Source organism: Cnephaeus nilssonii, assembly GCF_951640355.1.
Source record: "Cnephaeus nilssonii genome assembly, chromosome: 7".
Taxonomy (NCBI): domain Eukaryota; kingdom Metazoa; phylum Chordata; class Mammalia; order Chiroptera; family Vespertilionidae; genus Cnephaeus; species Cnephaeus nilssonii.
The window spans coordinates 77,624,363-77,645,680 of NC_137078.1; the positions used below are offsets into that span (position 1 = coordinate 77,624,363).

The window sequence follows — 21,318 nt, forward strand, 5'->3', positions numbered from 1 at the left end:
CCTGGAGGGAAGGAGACAAAAGCGCCAGACTGCGGTGAGCCCCAATTCTGACTACACGGAAACCCAGTTCTGGGCGAGAATCTGGGAATCCAGATTCATTGGGGGAGAGACTAGACTGTTTGGCAGCGCGCGAAACTCCAGGGCGCTTTTCTCTCAGAGGTGTTTGCTGGGAGTACGGAGGGACACTGAGACACAGGAACCTCATAGGGCGGGGCTGACGGGAAGCCAAGGCGGTAGGCTCCGCCCTGTAACTCCGCCCCATCCAAGCTGAACACGGAGGCTTTTACAATTTTGCAAGTCTAGTTGAATGGGGCTGTCTCCCGGCATAGACACAGCTGATCCTCACAGCCAATTGGACTGGAGGTCACATCCTCCCAGTGTACCAACAGCAATCAAGGCTTAACAACACCAAGACTTTGCACTCAGCCCACAAAGGGGGGTATCAAGAGCGACCACCTAGGGAGATTGGGGAAGCTGAGCGATAGGGAGGCAGCCAAAAGGGGAAGACACCGAAACAGGTCACGAATATAAGTGATGCTGTAATTCATGCTGAGGGGCCACAGGCAGTAGCTGACCTACACTCCATTGGAGACCCAGAAACGAAGGCATCTAGTGGTCGGTGTGAGATGACACCAGATTTCAACCACTCCCATAAGGGACACATTCAAGAGGCAGACGCAGTGAGCGCCGAAGCCTTGCTGCACCAAGACCCGGCAAATAAACGTGTCTCCCGCACAGCAACTCTTCCTTTATAGACACAGAGGGTCCGCACGACCAATTGGCCTGGAGGACAATTCCTCCCAGTGACACCAACAACAATCAAGACTTAACTATACAAACAAGGACCAAGATGGAGGCATAGGGCAGAAGCCTGATTGCTGCCTACCACAACAATTTTGAGACTACGACGGGAGAGCAGAGCAGACACCATCCAGAACCACCGGAGGGCTGACTGAGCAGATGCTCTACAACTAGAATAAAAGAGAGGGGTACGCGGGATGAAGCTGATGCCGGTGACCCAAAGACCACACTTTAAAAACTACGGCTCAGGCGACACAATGGCGGCCTGGATCGTGCTCGGCGCAGTTCCCCCAGCGGTCTCCGGCTGAGGGGAAGGCTTCACTCGCTGCCGAGCACGGACAGACGAGCCCCTGGGAGACATGGGGTGGGAGACTACGCGCTTGCTGACCTCCGAGTCCTTCAAGAATCTCAACGCCTCGGAAGCGGCCAGGTGCGCACGCTCGGTGACTGGCCACCGCTGCAGACCCAAGGGCCGACGCAGCCACCCCGGACCAGCCCGCTGCCGCGCACCGGGCACACCGGAGCTTCGCCGAGCCCGCCGCCCAACGAGTTCTGCGGTGGCTGCCCTGGAACTCAGAAAATGGCCGAAGGAATTGCTGAGAGGGAATTGACCAACAGGAATTGGGATCAAGAAGATGAAACCCCGCTGGGTCCCGGAACCGGGTGAAGCCGCGCGCCTCTGGGTCCGGGTGAGGCTGGAAACTGGGTCAGGGTGAGGCTGGGCCCCGGGTCCGGGTAAGGCCATGTGCCCCTGGGTCAGGGCAAGGCCATGCACCCCTGGGTCCGGGTGAGGCTGAATCCTGGGTCTGGGCGAGGCCGTGCACCCCTGGATCCGGGTGAGCCTGGGTCCCGGGTCCGGGCGAGGCCGTGGGCCCCGGGATCCGGGTGAGCCTGGGTCCCGGGTCCGGGCGAGGCCCTGGGCCCCTGGATCCGGGTGAGCCTGGGTCCCGGGTCCGGGCGAGGCCCTGGGCCCCTGGATCCGGGTGAGCCTGGGTCCCGGGTCCGGGCGAGGCCCTGGGCCCCTGGATCCGGGTGAGCCTGGGTCCCGGGTCCGGGCGAGGCCCTGGGCCCCTGGATCCGGGTGAGCCTGGGTCCCGGGTCCGGGCGAGGCCCTGGGCCCCTGGATCCGGGTGAGCCTGGGTCCCGGGTCCGGGCGAGGCCCTGGGCCCCTGGATCCGGGTGAGCCTGGGTCCCGGGTCCGGGCGAGGCCCTGGGCCCCTGGATCCGGGTGAGCCTGGGTCCCGGGTCCGGGCGAGGCCCTGGGCCCCTGGATCCGGGTGAGCCTGGGTCCCGGGTCCGGGGGAGGCCCTGGGCCTCTGGATCCGGGTGAGCCTGGCCCCCGGGTCCGGGGGAGGCCCTGGGCCCCTGGATCCGGGTGAGCCTGGCCCCGGGTCCGGGGGAGGCCCTGGGACCCTGGATCCGGGTGAGCCTGGGTCCCGGGTCCGGGGGAGGCCCTGGGCCCCTGGATCCGGGTGAGCCTGGCCCTGGGTCCGGGCGAGGCCCTGGGACCCTGGATCCGGGTGAGCCTGGGTCCCGGGTCCGGGCGAGGCCCTGGGCCCCTGGATCCGGGTGAGCCTGGGCCCCGGGTCCGGGCGAGGCCCTGGGCCCCTGGATCCGGGTGAGCCTGGGCCCCGGGTCCGGGCGAGGCCCTGGGCCCCTGGATCCGGGTGAGCCTGGCCCCGGGTCCGGGTGAGGCCGTGGGCCCCTGGATCCGGGTGAGCCTGGCCCCGGGTCCGGGTGAGGCCGTGGGCCCCTGGATCCGGGTGAGCCTGGCCCCGGGTCCGGGTGAGGCCGTGGGCCCCTGGATCCGGGTGAGCCTGGCCCCGGGTCCGGGTGAGGCCCTGGGCCCCTGGATCCGGGTGAGCCTGGGTCCCGGGTCCGGGTGAGGCCCTGGGCCCCTGGATCCGGGTGAGGCCACGCGACCCTGGGTCTGGGAGAGGCCACGCGCCCAGGGTCCGGGTGAGGCCATGCGCCCCTGGGTCCGGATGAAGCTGAATCCTGGGTCTGGGCGAGGCTGTGTGCCCCTAGATCCGAGTGAGACTGGATCCCGGGTCCGGGGGAGGCCGTGGGCTCCTGGATCCGGGTGAAGCCGTGCCCCTGGATCTGGCCGAGACCAAACCAGAGGGGAGTCGGACCTGCATTACCACCATTTGTCCACCATCCAGAGCTGAGGGGTCAGTGCCGACATGTACTCATAAGGAACTGGTGGACATTGATATTGGGTCTCAAAAGAACTGTTGGACCAGAAAGAAACTCACTACAGACTGATTCATTTGCCTGTCAGCATAACTATTATTGCTCGTCGCACATTCAATTCTTATAAGTATATCTCTAGTGACACATGATTTCGCTCATCTAGGGGAAATGATGAACATCATAGACTGATGAACAAGAACAGAACCAGAAACAAGGAGGCATCGATCGGACTATCGGGCCTCAGAGGGAGGATAGGGGAGGGTGGGGGGAGGGGGGAGAGATCAACCAAAGGTCTTGTGTGCATGCATATGAGCCTAACCAATGCTTAAGTTCAACAGAGGGTTGGGGCATCCATGGGGAGGGGGGTGGGATGGGAATGGGGGGATGAGGACAAATATATGACACCTTAATCAATAAAGAAATTTAAAAAAAAAAAAAAGAACCTACAAGCAGAGTTCAAAATTGAAAGTACCTTAAGAAGTAGCCAGTCAGCCTTCTTGATTAGACAGATGAAGGTATTAGATACCGAGGCCCAGACAGAAGGGTTTTGCCCAGGATCACAGTAGTTTCATGGCTTGTGCAAACAAGTTAAACTTTCACTCCATGTCTCCTACTATCTATTTCCCTCCCTCTTCTCCACTCTCCCCCCCACTTTTGGTATCTCACTGTTTTTAGCCTTCCCTTTTTGTTTTCCTTGTCCTTTTTCCCTTTATTAATTATATATTTGAAGTTTTATTACAACTACTGTGTAATTGTATACTTCCTGTACTTAATTTAAGGAGGGCAATACAGAATTTATGTTAAAAAAAACAACAACAATGTTTTTTCTATATGATCCTTGATTGCTAACATCTTTCCATCCCGCCCCAACTTCTTAAAGCTTAGTGGGCTTCTGTTAGAAAAGAGATCATCTTTGTGCACTCTGACTGGCTGGCAAGGGAAAGAAGTGTGTAAATGAGTCTTTGTTTGGGTTGAAATTCTCTTTTTATCAATTATCCTCAGAAGCAAAGCCTTCTTAAAGCAGATAATTATCTGTTCAACAGAGTTCTAAAGAAAAGAATTCAAAGTAGCAGAGACATAAAAACAATAGTGACTAAAGTAAATTATAAATTGAACGCTTACTCAATTGAAAAGATATTTTAGGCATTGTGATTGGGGACTTATTTGCATTGTCACATTTAATGCTCGTAAGAACTCATGAGGATTTTACAGGTGAGAAAACAAGCTCAGGTTGAATAACATGCCCAAGAACTGGAACTGGTCATTGAAATCTGTCGCTAGAACCAGTGCTTCTCAGTTTACCTAGTGGAGTCTCAAGTGGCTGAAATGTGCACTGCTACCACATCGTGGGAAGACTGAGTCTTAACCACATCTTAGAGAACCAGTTTGTATTTTGCTTTAGAAAGCAAAGTCAGATGTCACCTTGGTGGCTCCTGAGCAGCTGACACTTGGTTCTGTGAGAGTCCTTGGACTTGTGCTCATTAAGCTGATTGGAATACCAAGCAAGCCTTGAATTTTAACAGCAAGGCCTAGAAAGTTCTAGAATTGGAAGTAATTAGTCATTTATCTGTTTCTGGTTTATGAAAGTCCCTCCAGAACTGATAGGAAATAATTCTGAGAACTCATGGGAAACTGAAGACTAGTATCAATTCCAAGTGAATGTGGTTTTTTTGCTAATACCCTCCTTTCTGAGTGAGTCAGGATTCTCTTCTGATATTAAATATTGTGATGTCTTCCTTAATATTCACATTGAAGATATATTTGCCCGACACAAAATTCCTATTGTCGTGGGAGGAACCAATTACTACATTGAGTCTCTACTCTGGAAAGTTCTTATCAGTGCTAAGGTATGTTTAGTTCACTTGTAACTCAGAAGGAAATGGGTTCTTTTTCTTACCAGCTAATTTTAGTGGAAGGCTCTTGCCTATTTCTTACCTCAGCAACTGTAATTTTCCAACTTAATATTCTGAAGCAAATGCCACCTCCATATGTGAAGTGTGCTCCTCCAGGCAGGCCTAAGGGCAGGGGCTGTGTGTGGGAAAAATGCTCCTCTGTGGATTAATTAGCATCTCCATATAGTTAGCAGCGCACTAGTCTGATTCAGCATTTCTTGGCTGTGACAATCTATGTGTCAGGGAGATACCTAATACTAACCTTTCTTACAGAGATGCTATTGCATAGGGTGGGACTTCGCAAACTATAGTGTGCTGGCCATTCTGATCTACTCTTTGGTCACACTTGCTGAGAACACTAGACTCCTGGATGTCTTAATATAGACATGTTAGCCCTGGTACCTATTTGTATTCCTGACAAGGAAGCAGGGTACCTGAGTATGTCCCCCTTCCTTATTTGTTGTGGCCTCACAGCACTACCATGATGTATTGGGATTTTCTGTTTATGATCTGTCTCTCACTGTATGGCAATCATCTCTATTCTGTATTCCTAACATTTAGCTGAGTGCCTGGTACATACACTGTCTTGGTGCTTATTGAATTGTTGAGTTAAATTTACTTCTAAACTTTCACTTAATAGCCCCAGGAGATGGGCACTGAGAAAGAGATTGACCGGAGAGCAGAGCTTGAAAAGGAAGATGGTCACGTACTTCACAAGCGCCTAAGCCAGGTGGACCCAGAAATGGCTGCGAAGCTGCACCCACATGACAAGCGCAAAGTGGCCAGGTAAGAAAACCCGGGCCCACTGACCCCTGAGTTCCTTTAGAGTTAGAGGATAGTCAGTTCTTCAGTGTGCCTGGGTGATGAGAGAGAGGTTTGATAATAGTATTTAGTGGAGATTGATGTATTACAGCTTAGAAGGTTAGGAGGCCCTGAGTTACTGCCGCAGACCAACTCCCTCAATAAATAGTTGTACCCTACTTTGTTGTTACATTTAAAATGCTTATACAATATAGTTTTTCCCTAGGGCCTATGTAATCTTGCTTCATTTTCTGTTTGATCTTTGCTTGTATAACAGTTTTCATATAAGTTTTTCTGGCATGCAGTAGGTTTACATTGTGACTTGGGTTTCATAATTGATTGTGCAATGCTGAGCTCTGCCCCAACAGCTTTCCCAGTGGGAGGTAGATGTTATAAACTGTCTCATAGATCAGCTCACCTTTACACATGGAGATTTTCTTGAAGGGAAGAGAGAGGTGGTGCATGAACTCATAAGGTCATGTTTTCTTAGGTTGTTTTGAAATTGCAGCCTCATGTGTTGGCTGTATTTTTCTGTGTTGGGAGTATCTGGCAGAGTAGATCTAATGAAGTATTTACTATGTGGATGGTTATAAAGATAAAATATAGCAACGTGTGGTATTGATAGGGATTATGAAGTGTTCCATTCAAATGAATATTCTAAATCATGTTACTGAATTCTTTTTTCATTATTGTCTCCCACCCCACCTAGAAACCTTTTTAGAATTGTTTTTCCTAATTATGCCCCCTTCCTTCTTCACACCAATGAAATTTTAATACTGGAGAATAATGGTTTTTTTTTTTTGGTATGGTTGACCTTTGGAGGGACACACACCTTATAGTAGGTAAGGGTTGTTTTTGCCTCATTGAGGGCAATATCACCTTGATGATAATGCATAGTCTAGATAAATGAAGGTTATATTTTCTAGTATCCAAACATTTTATTTAAACATTTTAATAAAAATCTTTAAAAAAAATTTTGAAAACTCAGGAACATTATGATGAGCATTCATTTTTATATTGTTTTATGTTATGATTCTGGAGCTTGGTCTATATTATCCTCTCCTTTTATCAAGTAGTTCTCTCTTATCACCTCGCCTCATTTTCTACTTCTAAACTACTTATGAGTTGAGAACTGTGTCTTCGTAAGAGTCAATCGAGTCTAAGTAAGAGCTTTAGAGTCTTTACAGAGGATTGGAGGACTTTTTCATCTTTCTTTTAGTTTGAGCCTGTAGTCTAACCTCTAGAAAAGGGAGATATTGTCACTATACATTTTTTCCTCATAGGTCCTCTTTGAATGACCAGTAAAGTGAAATAACAAGGGGTCTTTACTCTTGTGCTAGGGTTTCAGGAAGTAGAATTGGGTCAGGAAGGGAAAGATCACTTTCACGCTGATAAATTACAATCACCCAGAGTGGTAGAGTATAGAATTGGGAGTTAAATTACCTAGTGCTGCGTAACATAACAGATACTGACAGAGTATATGGTGGCTTAAGAGTAAGTATGTGAGTTCTTTTTTCATTGGTCTTTGTGCTAGTAGAATACTGAATTAGTCAGAATTTTAGACATATTTAAAAAGAAAGTTGATGAGCTGGCTATACAACATACTTTTCTACTGTGGGAAAGGCATTCTAGCGAGACTAGACTTGTTGGCTCGTAACAAAGTGTCCCAAACAAGTTCTTTTACTGCTTACCTGAAAGTAAGTCCCATTCTGTCTGTATAGAAGAAACCTGTTGTTTCTGAACCTGTTTAACTGATTTCAGAAAAATTGATATGTGTTTAAAGGAATAGTATTATTTCTTACTTTAGCTAAAGTTTTCTTAGGACCCCTTTCTGAATAGCTATAGAATCGTAGTAACCTGGACTTTCATGTCTTCACGGGCTTATGCAGTGAAAGTGAGAATGAGATGTTTTATAATAAATACCCTCTCTCCTTGAGAATTAATATTTTCTAATAGTTTTTATGACTTTTACCCCCTTCTTTCCCCCCCACCCCCAAATGACTTAGGAGTTTGCAAGTGTTTGAAGAAACGGGAATCTCTCACAGCGAATTTCTTCATCGTCAACATGCAGAGGAAGGTGGTGGTCCCCTTGGAGGCCCTCTGAAGTTCCCTAACCCTTGCATCCTCTGGCTTCATGCTGACCAGACAGGTAAAAGCCCTTTGATGCCCTAGAGTTCATTCGAGTTAGATCTTATAGTAACGTATTACTATATATAACATGCTTACAACCATGAGTGGCTCATAATAAACACTAAATAAGTATTAGTTATTGATTTTCTTTTCATTTACCATTATTTGTTGACTTAGTAAGGCACAGAGCCATTCTCCTAAGTGTCTGTCTGAAAAGGGAGTAAGGGCAGCGCTGGCACTAGGATAAGATAAGGGTGGGAGAAGATGGGATGAGTGGGTGGAAGAGGGATTGCTATCCAGGGAAGATCCAAAGGACAAAGCTAAAGAGAAGGGAGGCTCCTGTGGAAGAGGTTGAAGTGTCAAGTATTCTGCATGGTACTTGGATTTCAGAGATGAATATGAGACACAGTGCCTGCTCTTAGTCTGGTGGGGCGACAAATAATGAGATAGATACTACATTGTGATAAATGTTGGCTAGAAAGTGATGAGTGTTCTGTGCGGGGGAGTCAGGGACCAATCTGTATAGGTAACCTATGAGCTAGGTCTGGAAAGGTGAGATTATTTTGAGAATAGGCAGTATAGTGTGGTTATTAAGAGCCGGACTGTTTGGGATTCAGACTCCTGACCCATCATCTTCTAGCTATGTGAGTTTTAACCTTTTGCACTCGGATGTCGAGTGTGACTCGACACGGTTAGCATTAGAATAAAAGAATCGAGAAAAAAGCAAGCGAGTGCAAAGGGTTAAGGCAAGTTACTTTATTTTCTGTGCCCCTCATTTTCTCTCCTGCAAAATGGAGATAATGTTTCAGTACATATCTCACTGCTTCATTGAGGATTAGTTGAGTTAATAATATAAAGCACTGAGAATGGACCTGACACATCTAGAGTCCTCAATAAATGCAAACTTTTTAGGAAGACAGAAACATGGGTTAGTTCCATTGCAGGCAATGAAATAGCAGTGGCAGAGATGTAGAAGAGCATGACTGAAATGGTGAAAATTTGTTATTAATTTTAGTTATAAGTTTATAGAAAAAGATAATGTTTTCATAATGGAAAAAGTTTTAAAGGGATTTTTTAAAAAATTTTATTTTTAGAGAGTGGAAAGGAGAGAGAGTGAAACATTGATGCGGTAGTGAAATATCCATGCGCTGCCTCCTGCACTCCCTCTGCGGGGGATCAAGCTTGAATCCCCCACCATGTGCCCTGATTGGGAATTGAATCTTTTGGTGCATGGGACAACGCCCAACCAACTGAGCCACACTGACTAGGGCCATAATGAAATTTTTGTAAATAAAAATATGTCCTGTAATTTAGCATAATATAATGGTATCTGATTTATAATAAAGTTGTATTTGACCACTGCATCTCACTCTTTGTTCAATTGTTCAGGATACACCAAGGATGGCTTTGGACTAAAGTTCCTTGTTTCTATCGAAGGAGTCATTGAGAATTCTTAAATGTGAAATAACACAAAGTTAGAGTAACAAATATGATAGAAAAAAGTAAGAAGGGTAAACCAGGGGGCTCTCAGCTGCCTCTAAAAATAAACAATGGAAACACATTCCATGTGAGAATAAAATATTTGTGGATAGAGTGTCGGCCTATGGACCGAAGGGTCTGGGTTTGATTTGGTCAAGGGCATGTACCTCAGTTGCAGGCTCCTCCCTGGCCCTGGCCAGGGCATATGGAGGAGGCAACCAATTCATGTGTTTCTCTCACACTGATATTTCTCTGTCTTTCCCTCTCTCTTCCATTCTCTAAAAATCAATGGAAAAATATCCTCGGGTGAGGATTTAAAAAAATAATAAATGAAATAAAATAAAAAACACTTGTTCTCCCTAAAAGGTGCAACTGTATGCTTTCTCTTTATATAATAATAAGATGTATGTTTCATTCTGGCTGTTTTCATTGGAGTTGCAGAGTCTTAGTGTGACTAAATGTCATATGAATTATTATATAACTAGAGGCCCAATGCACAAAATTCATGCAAGAGTAGGCCTTCCTTCCCCTGGCTGCTGGCACTGGCTTCCCTCTGGCACTCGGGACCCGGGTTTCCCTCCAGCCGCTGGCAGGCACCCGGGACCTGGGGTTCCCTCGCAGCCCCGGCTTCGTCCGGAAGGGTGCCTGGAAGGACGTCCGGTCTAATTAGCATATTCCCCTTTTATTATTAGAGATCTTTGGATTTTGAACCCTTTCTTCCATTTGAACAAATTCTCTTCTTTGCGCAGCATGTCCATTCATCATGTAAGTGTATAGTACACACCTACAGCAGGCTTACTGGTGATGGGTTAATTTGATTCAAGTTCTAGATGAGCGCTTGGATAAAAGGGTGGATGACATGCTTGCTGCTGGGCTCTTGGATGAACTAAGAGATTTTCACAGACGCTATAATCAGAAGAAAGTTGAAGAAAATAGGTGAGGATTTGACTTATTACTTTAACCTACTCTCCATCCCTTGCTTATGGTCAAAAGACTACAAACATAATACTGGCTTTGGGTCTTTTTGTTTGTTAGCCTTTGTCCTTGGCAAGGCTTGTTGGAGGAGGTTTGGTGTACTTGTTACAGTTGCAGTTTTCTAATCTGTCAAGCATTCTCAGGAGTTATTTTTCAAGGGAAGTAACCTGGCAGCTGGTGGGGGTGGTGGAGGAAGGAGTTCAGAGAGGAAATAACTGCTCAGGATCTCAATTTCCTCATCTGAGGGATGGAATGGCTCAGCCAGATCATCTCCAAGGCCCCTGCTAGTGCTCAGATGCAATGGCTCATCTGCTGATGCTCTCCTGTTCCCAGCCAGGACTATCAACATGGTATCTTCCAATCAATTGGCTTCAAGGAATTTCACGAGTACCTGATCACTGAGGGAAAATGCACACCAGAGACTAGTAACCAGCTCCTAAAGAAAGGTGTGAATTTCTCCATCTAACCTAGCCATGGACATCCTTGGGTGACAGAGTTCCCTGCTGGTATGGTCTGAGAAAGCTAAGGTAGAAGAGTCCCAAATAGCCAGCAGCTCAGAATTAAGATTTTTGTCGACCAAGTGTCCACTAGTGTGCTGCTGTGGCTAATTTTCTCTTATGCTGGGCTGGATGGGCCTTCCTTTTGGCAGGGTGAAAAGTACTTAGAGGTCCTTATGTCTACTTTTATCTTTCAGGTATTGAGGCCCTGAAACAAGTGACTAAGAGATATGCCCGGAAGCAAAACCGATGGATTAAAAATCGTTTTTTGAGCAGTAAGTCAGTGGTTTTTCCTTATCCCCTGGGTATTTTTTCAATAGAGTATAGATGCCCTCAGCTCACCCAGAAAATGAACTTCAGTTTCTGGACCTGTATTAACCTTTTGCACTCGGATGTCGAGTGTGACTCGACACGGTTAGCATCGGTAGCAGCTCGAGAAAAAAGCAAGCAAGTGCAAAGGGTTAAGATTGGAGACATGACCTGGGTAGGTGTCTATTGCATAATTGATTGTCCAGGGATATTTTCTTGTGATGTCTCAGAAAACAAACCTTTCCAATGAGAAGTCTGCCCTATGCCTTGAACACATGCATGCTGGCTGCAAACTGGGAAGAGCAAAATAGCAACATTTTAGCAGAGTTGGTGCTCAGGGTTGATTTTAGCTTCTAATTTTGAAGAGCAATCAAATTTCTATAGGAAGGCTTTTCTAATTAAAATGGTTTTGGGGCCAGATGAGCAGTATAAAAAGACAAAATATTCACCATAGTGTTGTGTTCAGATATGTGGTGCTTCAAACTGCTTCACCTTTAATTTTAGTTGGATAGCACTATTTTTTTAAAAACTTTATTGTTGAAAGTATTATAGATGACCCCCTTTTTTTCCCCATTGACCCCCTATACCCTGCACCCGCCTCCTAGATAGCACTTTCTTGTTGTTGTTAATACTCACCTGAGGATATTTTTTTCATTAATTTTTTTGGAGAGAGTGGAAGGGAGGGAGGTGGGCAGGGAGGGGAGAGACAGAAACATCCATGCAAGAGAAACACATGACTGGTTGCCTCCCACCTGCCCCCTGACTGGGGCCCAGGATCGAGCCTGCAACCCAGGTACGTGCCCTTGACTAGAAATTGAACCCATGATGCTCAACCACTGAATACACGGGCCAGGGCTGGATAGCACTTTTAAGGAAAAGGAAAGGGAAATCTCATTCATTTGATCCTTGGTACTAAATTTGGTGCTATACATAAATTATTCTGTCTTCCAGGTGTTATTCTTTCATTTTTTCAGGTAAGAAAATGGAGGTTCAGACAGGTTAAATAACTTGCTAGGAATCCCCTAGCTGTTAAGCAATAGAGCAGTGGTCGGCAAACTCATTAGTCAACAGAGCCAAATATCAACAGTACAACGATTGAAATTTCTTTTGAGAGCCAAATTTTTTAAACTTAAACTTCTTCTAACGCCACTTCTTCAAAATAGACTTGCCCAGGTCTTGGTATTTTGTGGGAGAGCTACACTCAAGGGGCCAAAGAGCTGCATGTGGCTCGCGAGCCGCAGTTTATTGATCACGGCACTAGAGTATTGAATGCAGGCCTGATTCTGAAGTCCATGCTCTGCTTTCCACTAGTCTTAGCTATAGCTTTAGCTAGACAGCATTTGTATTGGCCTCGGGTAAGAAATTGTGTGCTTGTTAAGATACTAGAGGCCCAGTGCACGAAATTCGCGCATGGGCAGGGTCCCTAGGCCTGGCTGGCGATCAGGGCCAGCCTTCCGGCTGCCAGCCAGGGCCTTCCTTTGTTCTGCACCACCCCCTGGTGGTCAGCGCATGTCATAGCAAGCAATCGAACTCGCGGTCTCCTGTTCAAACTCCTAAGGGGACACTTTGCATGTTAGCCTTCTATATATATATTAAGCATAAGTGAAACCCCAATTTCATCTTGTGGGCACTTATAAAATATGCTTCTGAATCACCCCCTGTTTACCTTTTACTTTGGCTTTCAGTTACAGATAAGGGCAGCGAGGCCGTCCACCCTGCTCCTCAGGGCCTCTGAACATAAACACCTTGATTCATGTTGTTGACCACCAGATTGCTGAAGTTCTCTCTCCCAGCTCTCACTCTCTGACAGAGCTCTCCATTGTTGTTCTGGTGCCAAGAGGCTCTTGACACTTTCTTCTACTTATCCTGCTTTCTTTGCATGTCCTGTTAGATAGAGGAAGCCTGAGTCAGCTGAAATTGAAGTTCACTACTATGAATTTCTAATGCAGCTTCTCTTCTCCCCAGGGCTACAATTAGTCTGTAACAAAAGATGGTTTTTTGTAATGATTTGGAGCTTCCTTCTGTGGTAAAGCCACAATAACTCCCCCATCTCCAAGTCAGGAGGGGTTGATGGCACAGTGCATCATATTCCCATTCCTCATTCATGCATATGCCCACACAGTCCTGGTGCTAGTGTGAAAGGCACAGCTGCCCTGTAAATCAGGAGCTGTGTTTGATTGGCCAGGGCTGGTCTGCTGGGATATGGTTCTGGCAAGAAGCCAGAGGGACTTCCCCACCCCAGCTTGGCCTTGGACTCAAGCCAGGAATAGCAGCTGGGAGCCGAGAACTTGTTGAAAGGTGCTTAGACAGGGCACAGAAGCCCAACAAAGGACTTAGAGGGAAAGGAAAATAGAGAGTGGCCTGGAAACAGGTGCAGAGCTTAGCCAAGGCCAGGTGTGCTGTGGATGCTGCCTGCACCCTCCCAGTCTCACCTTTCCGTGTGGTGGCAGGTGCAGCCCAGTCCATTTTAAGAAGAATCTTATTTGTGGTTGGCACAATCAAAAGGCTAGCACCTGCCTGCCGTTGGCATCCTGAGGACTTTGATGTTTTTGTCCATGGGGCAATGCTCTTTGCCTTTAGGCAACTGACTTAACCTAGCTGTGGAAGGCAATTTAGTGTATCCACAGACTGGGGAAGCTACCAGCAGAGACCAAACATGGTTGGCTCAGATGGATGAAATGCCTATAGCTGTATTCTTGGCTACCTCCAGTCTTATCTCCATTCAGAAGTACTTCAAGCTATTAGTTTATTTCCTCCTATGGTGTGCTATCTTTACATTATAGCCCACACAGTGGTTAGTAGAGCTGTTACTCTATATTGTTTTCCTTTCTGATTTGGAAGATCCCACCCTCGAGACTCTGGATTATATAGCTAGACTTGTTGGCTGCAGACCAGTCAACCTTCTAGGTCTTTGTTGAACTGAAGTCCTGGAAGCAGAATAGATTAGGTCTTGGGGGGGCTGACCTCTCACAGCTTTTCTTTGTCATCTTTAGGACCTGGTCCCGGTGTCCCCCCAATATATGGCTTAGAAGTATCTGATATCTCGAAGTGGGAGGAGTCTGTTCTTGAACCTGCTCTTGAAATTGTGCAAAGTTTCATCCAGGTGATTATTAATCATGGTACTGCCTATTGTCTGGTTTTCAGACAGCTCTCCTTAGCTTATACCTTTGTTGCTGTGTTGGGAACCAAGCCTTCTTTTCTGTGGAATAGAGCAGAAGGGCTGGCTGCTTTTAGATCCCTGGAGGCTGTGTTTCTACTTTCACATTCAGAAAGGTGGTTGCTAAAGTCTGTTCACAGTCCACCTGCTCTCTGGGATGAGAAAAAAGAATCTTGGGACTGTCCCACTATCCTTAATATCAGAGAATGATATCCCAGTCTCTCTGAATTGAATGCTTCTCTGCCACCCCACCCCTTTGTTATTTCAGGGCCGTAAGCCTGATGCTGCTCCAGTAAAGATGCCATACAGTAAAACTGAGAACAAGAGAAGTTCTCACATGTGTGACCTCTGTGGTCGAATCATCATTGGGGACCGTGAATGGGCAGGTAGAGTCTGGGGAATGGCACAGAGAAATCTGTAAGGGTGTGTCACACTAACTTCATGAAATTCAAGGTCTTTGCTAGGTTGAATGCTAGAGTATGCGTATTTGTAAAGGGAGGGCCAGATTCCTCTGAGAGCCTGTACTCAAATTTCATGGCTATCTTCCCAAATTGGACAGTTATCTCTGTATTCTGAATTTCAAAGGAAGATCCTATGCCCTCAGCTAGAGTAGATATTTTATACCGAAGGGTCTACAGTTAACTTTCCAGAGTCCTTTGATTTTTGTGGTCCTGCCTTATAGGAGTTGCTTGGCCTCTCATGTTTAGACCTCAGTGGGATGGGCTAGGATTTTAAGGGAGGCCAGGTAACTCACCCAAACAAGCAGAAATGGCTGGGAAGGAGCAGGAAGTGCAGTTACTCTTCCTGAGGACATTCTTCAGAAGTGGTGTCTCTTCAGTAATTTTTAAGGTAATGTTGAAATGGTGGTGGTTGTTAAGACTGATGAAAAGTGTTAAGGGAAACTTAACATTCAAGCTAGCAAAGTGTGACAGCAGGGCTCTCAGTCATGTATAAAGAAGGTGGTTATGGATAATGTCTCCTTTATAAGGTACTTCTGACCAACCAGGGATCGGCCCTGTGTGAAGGCTCCGCTCTGTTTTAGAGCCTAGATCTGCCTCTGCCAGAGTCACACTGCACTCCCTGTCGGATTTCTGTAGTCACCCAGTCAGATCCCAGAGGGCCTTAGCCTCCAAGCCTTGAATTTATATCGCATTTAGAAACTTGTTTAAGGCTCACTCCTTTTATGCACAGCCGGACTACCTAATGGCTGGAATCCTTCTGTTCAGAGGACTGCTTTGCATGGGATTCTTATAGAAGTTGGTTTTTCTCCCCATACCAACCAGTAGAATGATTAGTTCTATTAACTGGTAACTCTGGCAAAATGAACTCCATTGTCAGAGACTGGGGACGGCTGCGACTGCCCAAGCAGCAGAAGAAGCCTCGATTGTCATTGGTTTATAATGATGAAAGGGGAAGAGAGAGAGAGTGTCTGATTGTTTTTTCTAAAGGAAACTTAGTGGTTCGATTTGTCCAGTGTCCTTCAGGGGTAGCCTTAGAGAAGCAACATTTGTGAGCCTTTGTGAGCTTAGCTTGTATAAGCTCTTCTATAGTGCCATCTGTCAAGTCCTTGCTCCTATCTCCTGCTACCATGGAGAGCCAATCCAGAGTGTCCCTCCCGCCCGCCCCCCCTTTTTTTGCCTTAGCCTCTAGCTAGAGAACAAAGCTGACTTTTTCCCCCAAGTAAACTTTTCTTTGACTTCTAACCTCTTCCTTATTTATTTTTGCTTCTAAACCCTTAAAAATGATTATTTAAATGTGTAGAAATAGAATTTAATCTAGCTGTTTATTTTTTTTTTTAGGTGTTCCCAAATAAGATTTCCTTGAAAAAGAACAGGCTAGTGAAAAGGAGCTTGTGTGAGGGTGGGAACTGTCTGGAGTGAGAGGTCAGAAATGGATATCAGGCAGCAGTAGCTTTACTGCTTCTGTGGACCCTCAGAAGGGATGTCAGAGAAGGTTTCTTGTTATCTGCCCGGAGCATTGTGTGTCTGCACAATGTGAGCCTTGTGGGTTAGTCATTCAGATGGCTTATCTGACCCAGGCAGAGGGATGTCAGTGCAGGAGGGGCAACCTGTAGAGCAGGGAAGAAGTAGGAAGGGCATCTCTGGGTGCCGCAGGCCTGTGGCAGGCAGGACAGCTGTCCTGCAATACAGACAAGGATTTGAATTTGTACCTTTTTAGTTATGTGAGTTGAAATGTATCTGTAACAGGGAAGCCCTATACCAAAAAATTGAGTTAAGAGTCCTGATTCTGGAAAATTTGGCCCCTTTTTAGAACTATAGGTAAGCTGAGGAGCTCACCCGCTGTGTGGTCTTGGACAAAATGTGTAAGACCTCTGTGAACTTCAGTTTCCTCCTGTATAAAATGAGCTGAATAGTACTGTCTGCAAGATTTTTGGGAGGATTAGTGATGTAAAGCACCTAGCAGGGTGCGTGTGATACATGGTAGCTTGCTATAGTTTGCTAGCTCACTGGCCATATAACTTATTCTTCCTTTAAAATTGCTAAGCAGCTATACCAATACATGTGTTGTTCTTGTTATTATTAAACAGAAGGGTTGCATAGCTAATTTTATATGCTGCTAGGATTAATTCTAGAAAAGCCTAATTAGTTTTTTGTGTTTGTTGTTATTTTATTTTAGCACATATGAAATCCAAATCCCACTTACACCAACTGAAGAAAAGAAGACGATTGGACTCAGATGCCTTCAGCACCATAGGAAGTCAGAGTATTTCCCCAGACCGTGACAAAGAGCTTGAAGAGAACAGATCCGTAGGGCGGAGTGATGAAGACCTGAAATCCAGTGTTTAAGGGACATGTCCAGTGGCCTTGGCAAAAGTGGCGGGGATCTATTCAGGAGGGAGGGTTATGTCTGTGCCCCCGTCTGGGCGGAGGAGCGCTATGCAGAAAGCTCCCGCCATTTTCTTTCATTCCGTGGTGTGGTTTTAAAGTGTCATGTTCTCTGTCATGGAAACAGCAGGTCTTGTCAGCTCCTGTGTGGCTGATGTGTCTGGCAATGTGAGTTCGGGAAGGGATTTTTTTCTTTTAACCTTAAAGGTTCTATTTTTAAAAGAGGCACAGATTGCACTTTTTCACACTTGAGGGGATCTTTTTGGTGATGAATACCAGGATTCACTATATCCCTTAAAAAAGGAGTTTTATGTCCCTGACTTTGGCTAAAAATATTGATAACTTCCAGATACTTTTATAGATGACCGAAGGATTGTGCGCCCCACCAATCAGGAGTTCTGGATTTGAGTGAATGGCAGGAGAGGACTGGCCCCAGTTAGATGGTTAGGTGAACCAAACCAGTTCTTGGAATTCCATAGAGGAGAGAATCAGACCAAGGTGGCTGTGACATGGGATTTGAAAAACTAAAGACATCGACATTTGTTGTGTGACAATTACTGTGACTACTGTTTCTATTGAGTTTGGAATCTACATTTTATCTATTTTTTTTGTTTGTTTCTAAGGAATCTACATTTTATTTATTCTATTTTTATTTTTAAAATATATTTTATTGGTTTTTACAGAGAGGAAGGGAGAGGGATAGAGAGTTAGAAACATCGATCAGCTGCCTCCTGCACACCCCCTACTGGGGATGTGCCTGCAACCAAGGTACATGCCCTTGACCGGAATCGAACCTGGGACCCTTCAGTCCGCAGGCCGACTCTCTATCCACTGAGCCAAACCAGTTTAGGGCGGAATCTACATTTTAAATAAAGAAAGTTTGAAAGAGCCTCTTTAGTCCTTAAAAAGATATATATGTCTATATCTAGTTTATATGCATATGATTTGTTATCAACAGATGGCTTTTTCTCAAATTTGACATTCTTCATGTGATCACACTGTCTATTCATTTTATTAGAGATTTAAGTTATCTCCAGTTGAAGATCTCTTTTTGGAATGACCTGAGCTGCCAACAATGTTACGTACATGTATGTATGCATATAACATAAAGTTAAGAATTTTTAAGTTTATATTAATTACATTCTTAGTGTTGTGCAACCATCACCACTATTTCCAAAACATTTTCATCATCCCAAGCAGAAACTCTGTACCCATTAAGCAATAACTCTCTTCTCGAGTAATATTTTATTTATTCAGAGCCTATTATATGAGAGTCCCTGAACTAGGCAAGAGGGAATACAGAGATAAAATGAGGTGATTCTTGCCCTAGCTGGTGTGGCTCAATGGATAGAACATCGGCTTGCGGACTGAAGGGTTTCATGTTTGATTCCGGTGACGGGCACATGCCCAGATTGCAGGCTCGATCCCCAGTGTGGGGCGTGCAGGAGGCAGCCGATCAATGATTTTTCTCTCATCATTGATGTTTCTATCTCTCTCTCCCTCTCTCTCCTTTCCTCTCTGAAATCAATAAAAATATATTTTTAAAAAATATTTTTTTTAAATGAGGCGATTCTTGCTTTCAGGAAGCTTATAAATATCGTGTATATACACAGACAACCGACCTAGATAAGAGAATATCAAAGGCTCTAAGAACAGTGTAGAATTTCACTTTGGAGGGAGGGGAAGGGATTGTGGAAGAAAGCATTTCTGCTAGACCTTAAAAAGCAATTCTTGGTAAATGTATTGTTAGCTGTGCATATAAGGAGAGGGTAAAGTAAAGGAACTATCAAACTTGATTGAGCTTTTAAACAGTGCTGAATTCCATAGCTTCACTCCTTTCTTTTTCTTCGAATATTTTTAAAGTTTTATTTTTTTACATAGTTCAGAAATCAAAATGATATAAAGTCATTCATTGAGAAATTTCACTCCCACCTCCATGCCCTTCTGCCCCATAGATAATCACTTATTAATTTCTTACATATCTCAAAAATTTTTAAGCAAAACCAAATACAAATATATATATTTTTTATTTTTTCCCTTACCCCAAAGATGCCATATAGCACATACTGTGTTCATCTGTCACCTTACCTATTGGCAATACCTATGTATACATGGTGGATTTCTCCTGCCACCTCTGTCAGTTCTCCTGTTTTTGGCCCTGACCACCACCCTAGGGTCCCCCAGCGTACTCACCATTGTATACTGATCTTTATTCTGATGCCAGAGTTTAGGCTAAAAGCAGCCTCTGATAAATTCTCAAGCTATGGCCAGCCCATTCATTCAGCCAGCAAATATTTTAGAAATTATGTGCCATGTGCTATGCTAGGCTCTGGGAATACATGGTGATCAAAAAAGTCCACGTTGATCACATAATTATAGAATTATATCTGTGATAAGGGCTGCAAAGGAAGGACATTCGCTGCAAGAGCAGGCAGTGTGAGCAGCTGCCTCACCTTTGTGTGTGGGAGTGAGTGCATGTGTTGGGGGGGGCTTGTGTCGAGGCACCTGATGTGGCCCGGCATGATGCCAAGGCAGGAGTCGGGCCAGGGCAGCAGGTATGCTACCATGTGACCTGGGAAGCTGGGTTTTGCAACTTGACATCAGTGGCTTCTCTTCTCCCTCTTTCCCAGTCTGTGGGGTGTCCTGGCTCCCTTGAGTTTTATTGCATCTTACCTCCCACCCCCACTTTATCTGATTTGAATCTCAAGAATAAAGTTTTCTCTGGTCAAAGATGAAATTAGCATTGTGTTCACCCCATGTTGGCCTTTACATTAAACATGGCATAGCCCTAGCCAGTTGGGCTCAGTGGATAGAGCGTTGGCCTGCCGACTAAAGGGTCCCAGGTTTGATTCCAGCCAGGGGCACATGCCTGGGTTGGGGGTTTGATCCCCTCCAGTAGGGGACATGCAGGAGGCAGCCAATCAGTGATTCTCTCTCATCATTGATGTTTTAATCTCTGTCTCTCTCCCTTCCTCTCTGAAATCAATAAAATATTTTTTTAAAAACATGGCATAATTTTCGCAGTTATTAACTACTTCAGGAGCTAACATGGTGGGAAGCCACATCTTCCCACTGGAAGTGGAGGTGTATTTACTGTGAGTCAAGCCGGACCAACAGTTCGTATACATTATGTTCTCACACAGCTCTGGGAGGGAGATGTGTTTCTGTCCCTGTTAACCGAAGGGAAGCAGGCCCCGCAGAGTGCAGCTAGTAAGCGGCAGAGCTGGTTGAGGCGAAGCGGCAGACTGCAGTGCTCCGGCGGTGGAGCACTGTGTGAAGCTGGCTGTTTTAGGGGGGACCTTAGTCTTTCTGAAATGCTCTTCACTCGAGTTGCCAAATGTGTTTTAAAGCTTTTAAAAAGCTTCAGTGGACAAGCAGGAAAAACTAGTTTTAACAATCCTACCTCAAAAAGCCTTTAATCCTTCCATCTGAAATACCTGGTGCAGCAACTTCCCATTCAACTCATCGCTATCTCTGGCTGCGATTTTCAGCCTTTTTCGTCTCATGGCACACAAACCAGTTACTAAAATCCTGCAACATGCCAGATACATTTTTTTTTTCCAGTGTGACCAAAAGCAGGGTATGATGATGATTCATTCACACTGGATGGTTATTGTGTTGGCTGTTGTAACTTTTTAATTTGACAATCGAGGGGAAAAGAGGTCAGTGTCCCTGACTAGGTATTGCATGTTAAAAATTCTTGTGGCACATCAGTTGAAAATTGCTGCTCTTGGCAATTGGAAATGAGGAATTTCTTTAGAGAAAAACAACAACGTGCCTAATATTAAGGAAGCGCCTACAAAGGTTAAGGCCCTGATTGTGTCCAGTGCCCCTGTTCTTAGAAATTGTCAATGGAATTTCGCCCCCAGCAGCAGAACCTGGGGAAGCCGGACACCAGAGGTCTGCCGGGGTCCGGGGTCCGAGGCACTGCCCTCGGGTAGACTTTCCCTTCTCTGCCTGCTCCCTCTAAAAGGCATGGCTGTCGAGTGGAGGGAAGGGAAGTGGTTCTAGTGGTTGTCATAAATGTTGAGATGGAAGGAGCCACATCGCCTTGTACAGATGGGAAAACTGAGGCCCAAAACGAATGTTCTGTAGTCAGGGAGCAAGTTGTGGCAAAGCCAGGACAGACCTCTCACTCAACTGCCAAATGTCAGCAAATCTCACCTGACAATGGGCAAGGGAAAGACCATAGAGACCAGCTTTGGGCTATTTCAGCCTAAGGTGAGGATGAGGAG

General features: G+C 45.7%; 1 protein-coding gene across 3 annotated transcripts in view; it reads left to right on the forward strand.

Moving 5' to 3' along the window:
• The window catches only part of TRIT1 (tRNA isopentenyltransferase 1), a gene marked incomplete at its 5' end in the record, with an annotated part of 46,031 nt that extends 25,939 nt beyond the window's left edge, over positions 1 to 20,092 (forward strand). Inside the window, 9 exons of one of the 3 annotated variants that reach the window (XM_079778331.1) lie at positions 4,746 to 4,844; positions 5,530 to 5,675; positions 7,697 to 7,839; positions 10,124 to 10,235; positions 10,608 to 10,720; positions 10,969 to 11,046; positions 14,074 to 14,183; positions 14,506 to 14,623; positions 16,875 to 20,092. In XM_079778331.1, the coding sequence (XP_079634457.1) occupies positions 4,746 to 4,844; positions 5,530 to 5,675; positions 7,697 to 7,839; positions 10,124 to 10,235; positions 10,608 to 10,720; positions 10,969 to 11,046; positions 14,074 to 14,183; positions 14,506 to 14,623; positions 16,875 to 17,044 (1,089 nt within the window). In that variant the 3' untranslated portion in view covers positions 17,045 to 20,092. The remainder of the gene's footprint in view (positions 1 to 4,745; positions 4,845 to 5,529; positions 5,676 to 7,696; positions 7,840 to 10,123; positions 10,236 to 10,607; positions 10,721 to 10,968; positions 11,047 to 14,073; positions 14,184 to 14,505; positions 14,624 to 16,874) is intronic. The other 2 variants (XM_079778333.1, XM_079778332.1) reach the window with 2 other exon arrangements.
• Positions 20,093 to 21,318: the final 1,226 nt, after the last annotated feature.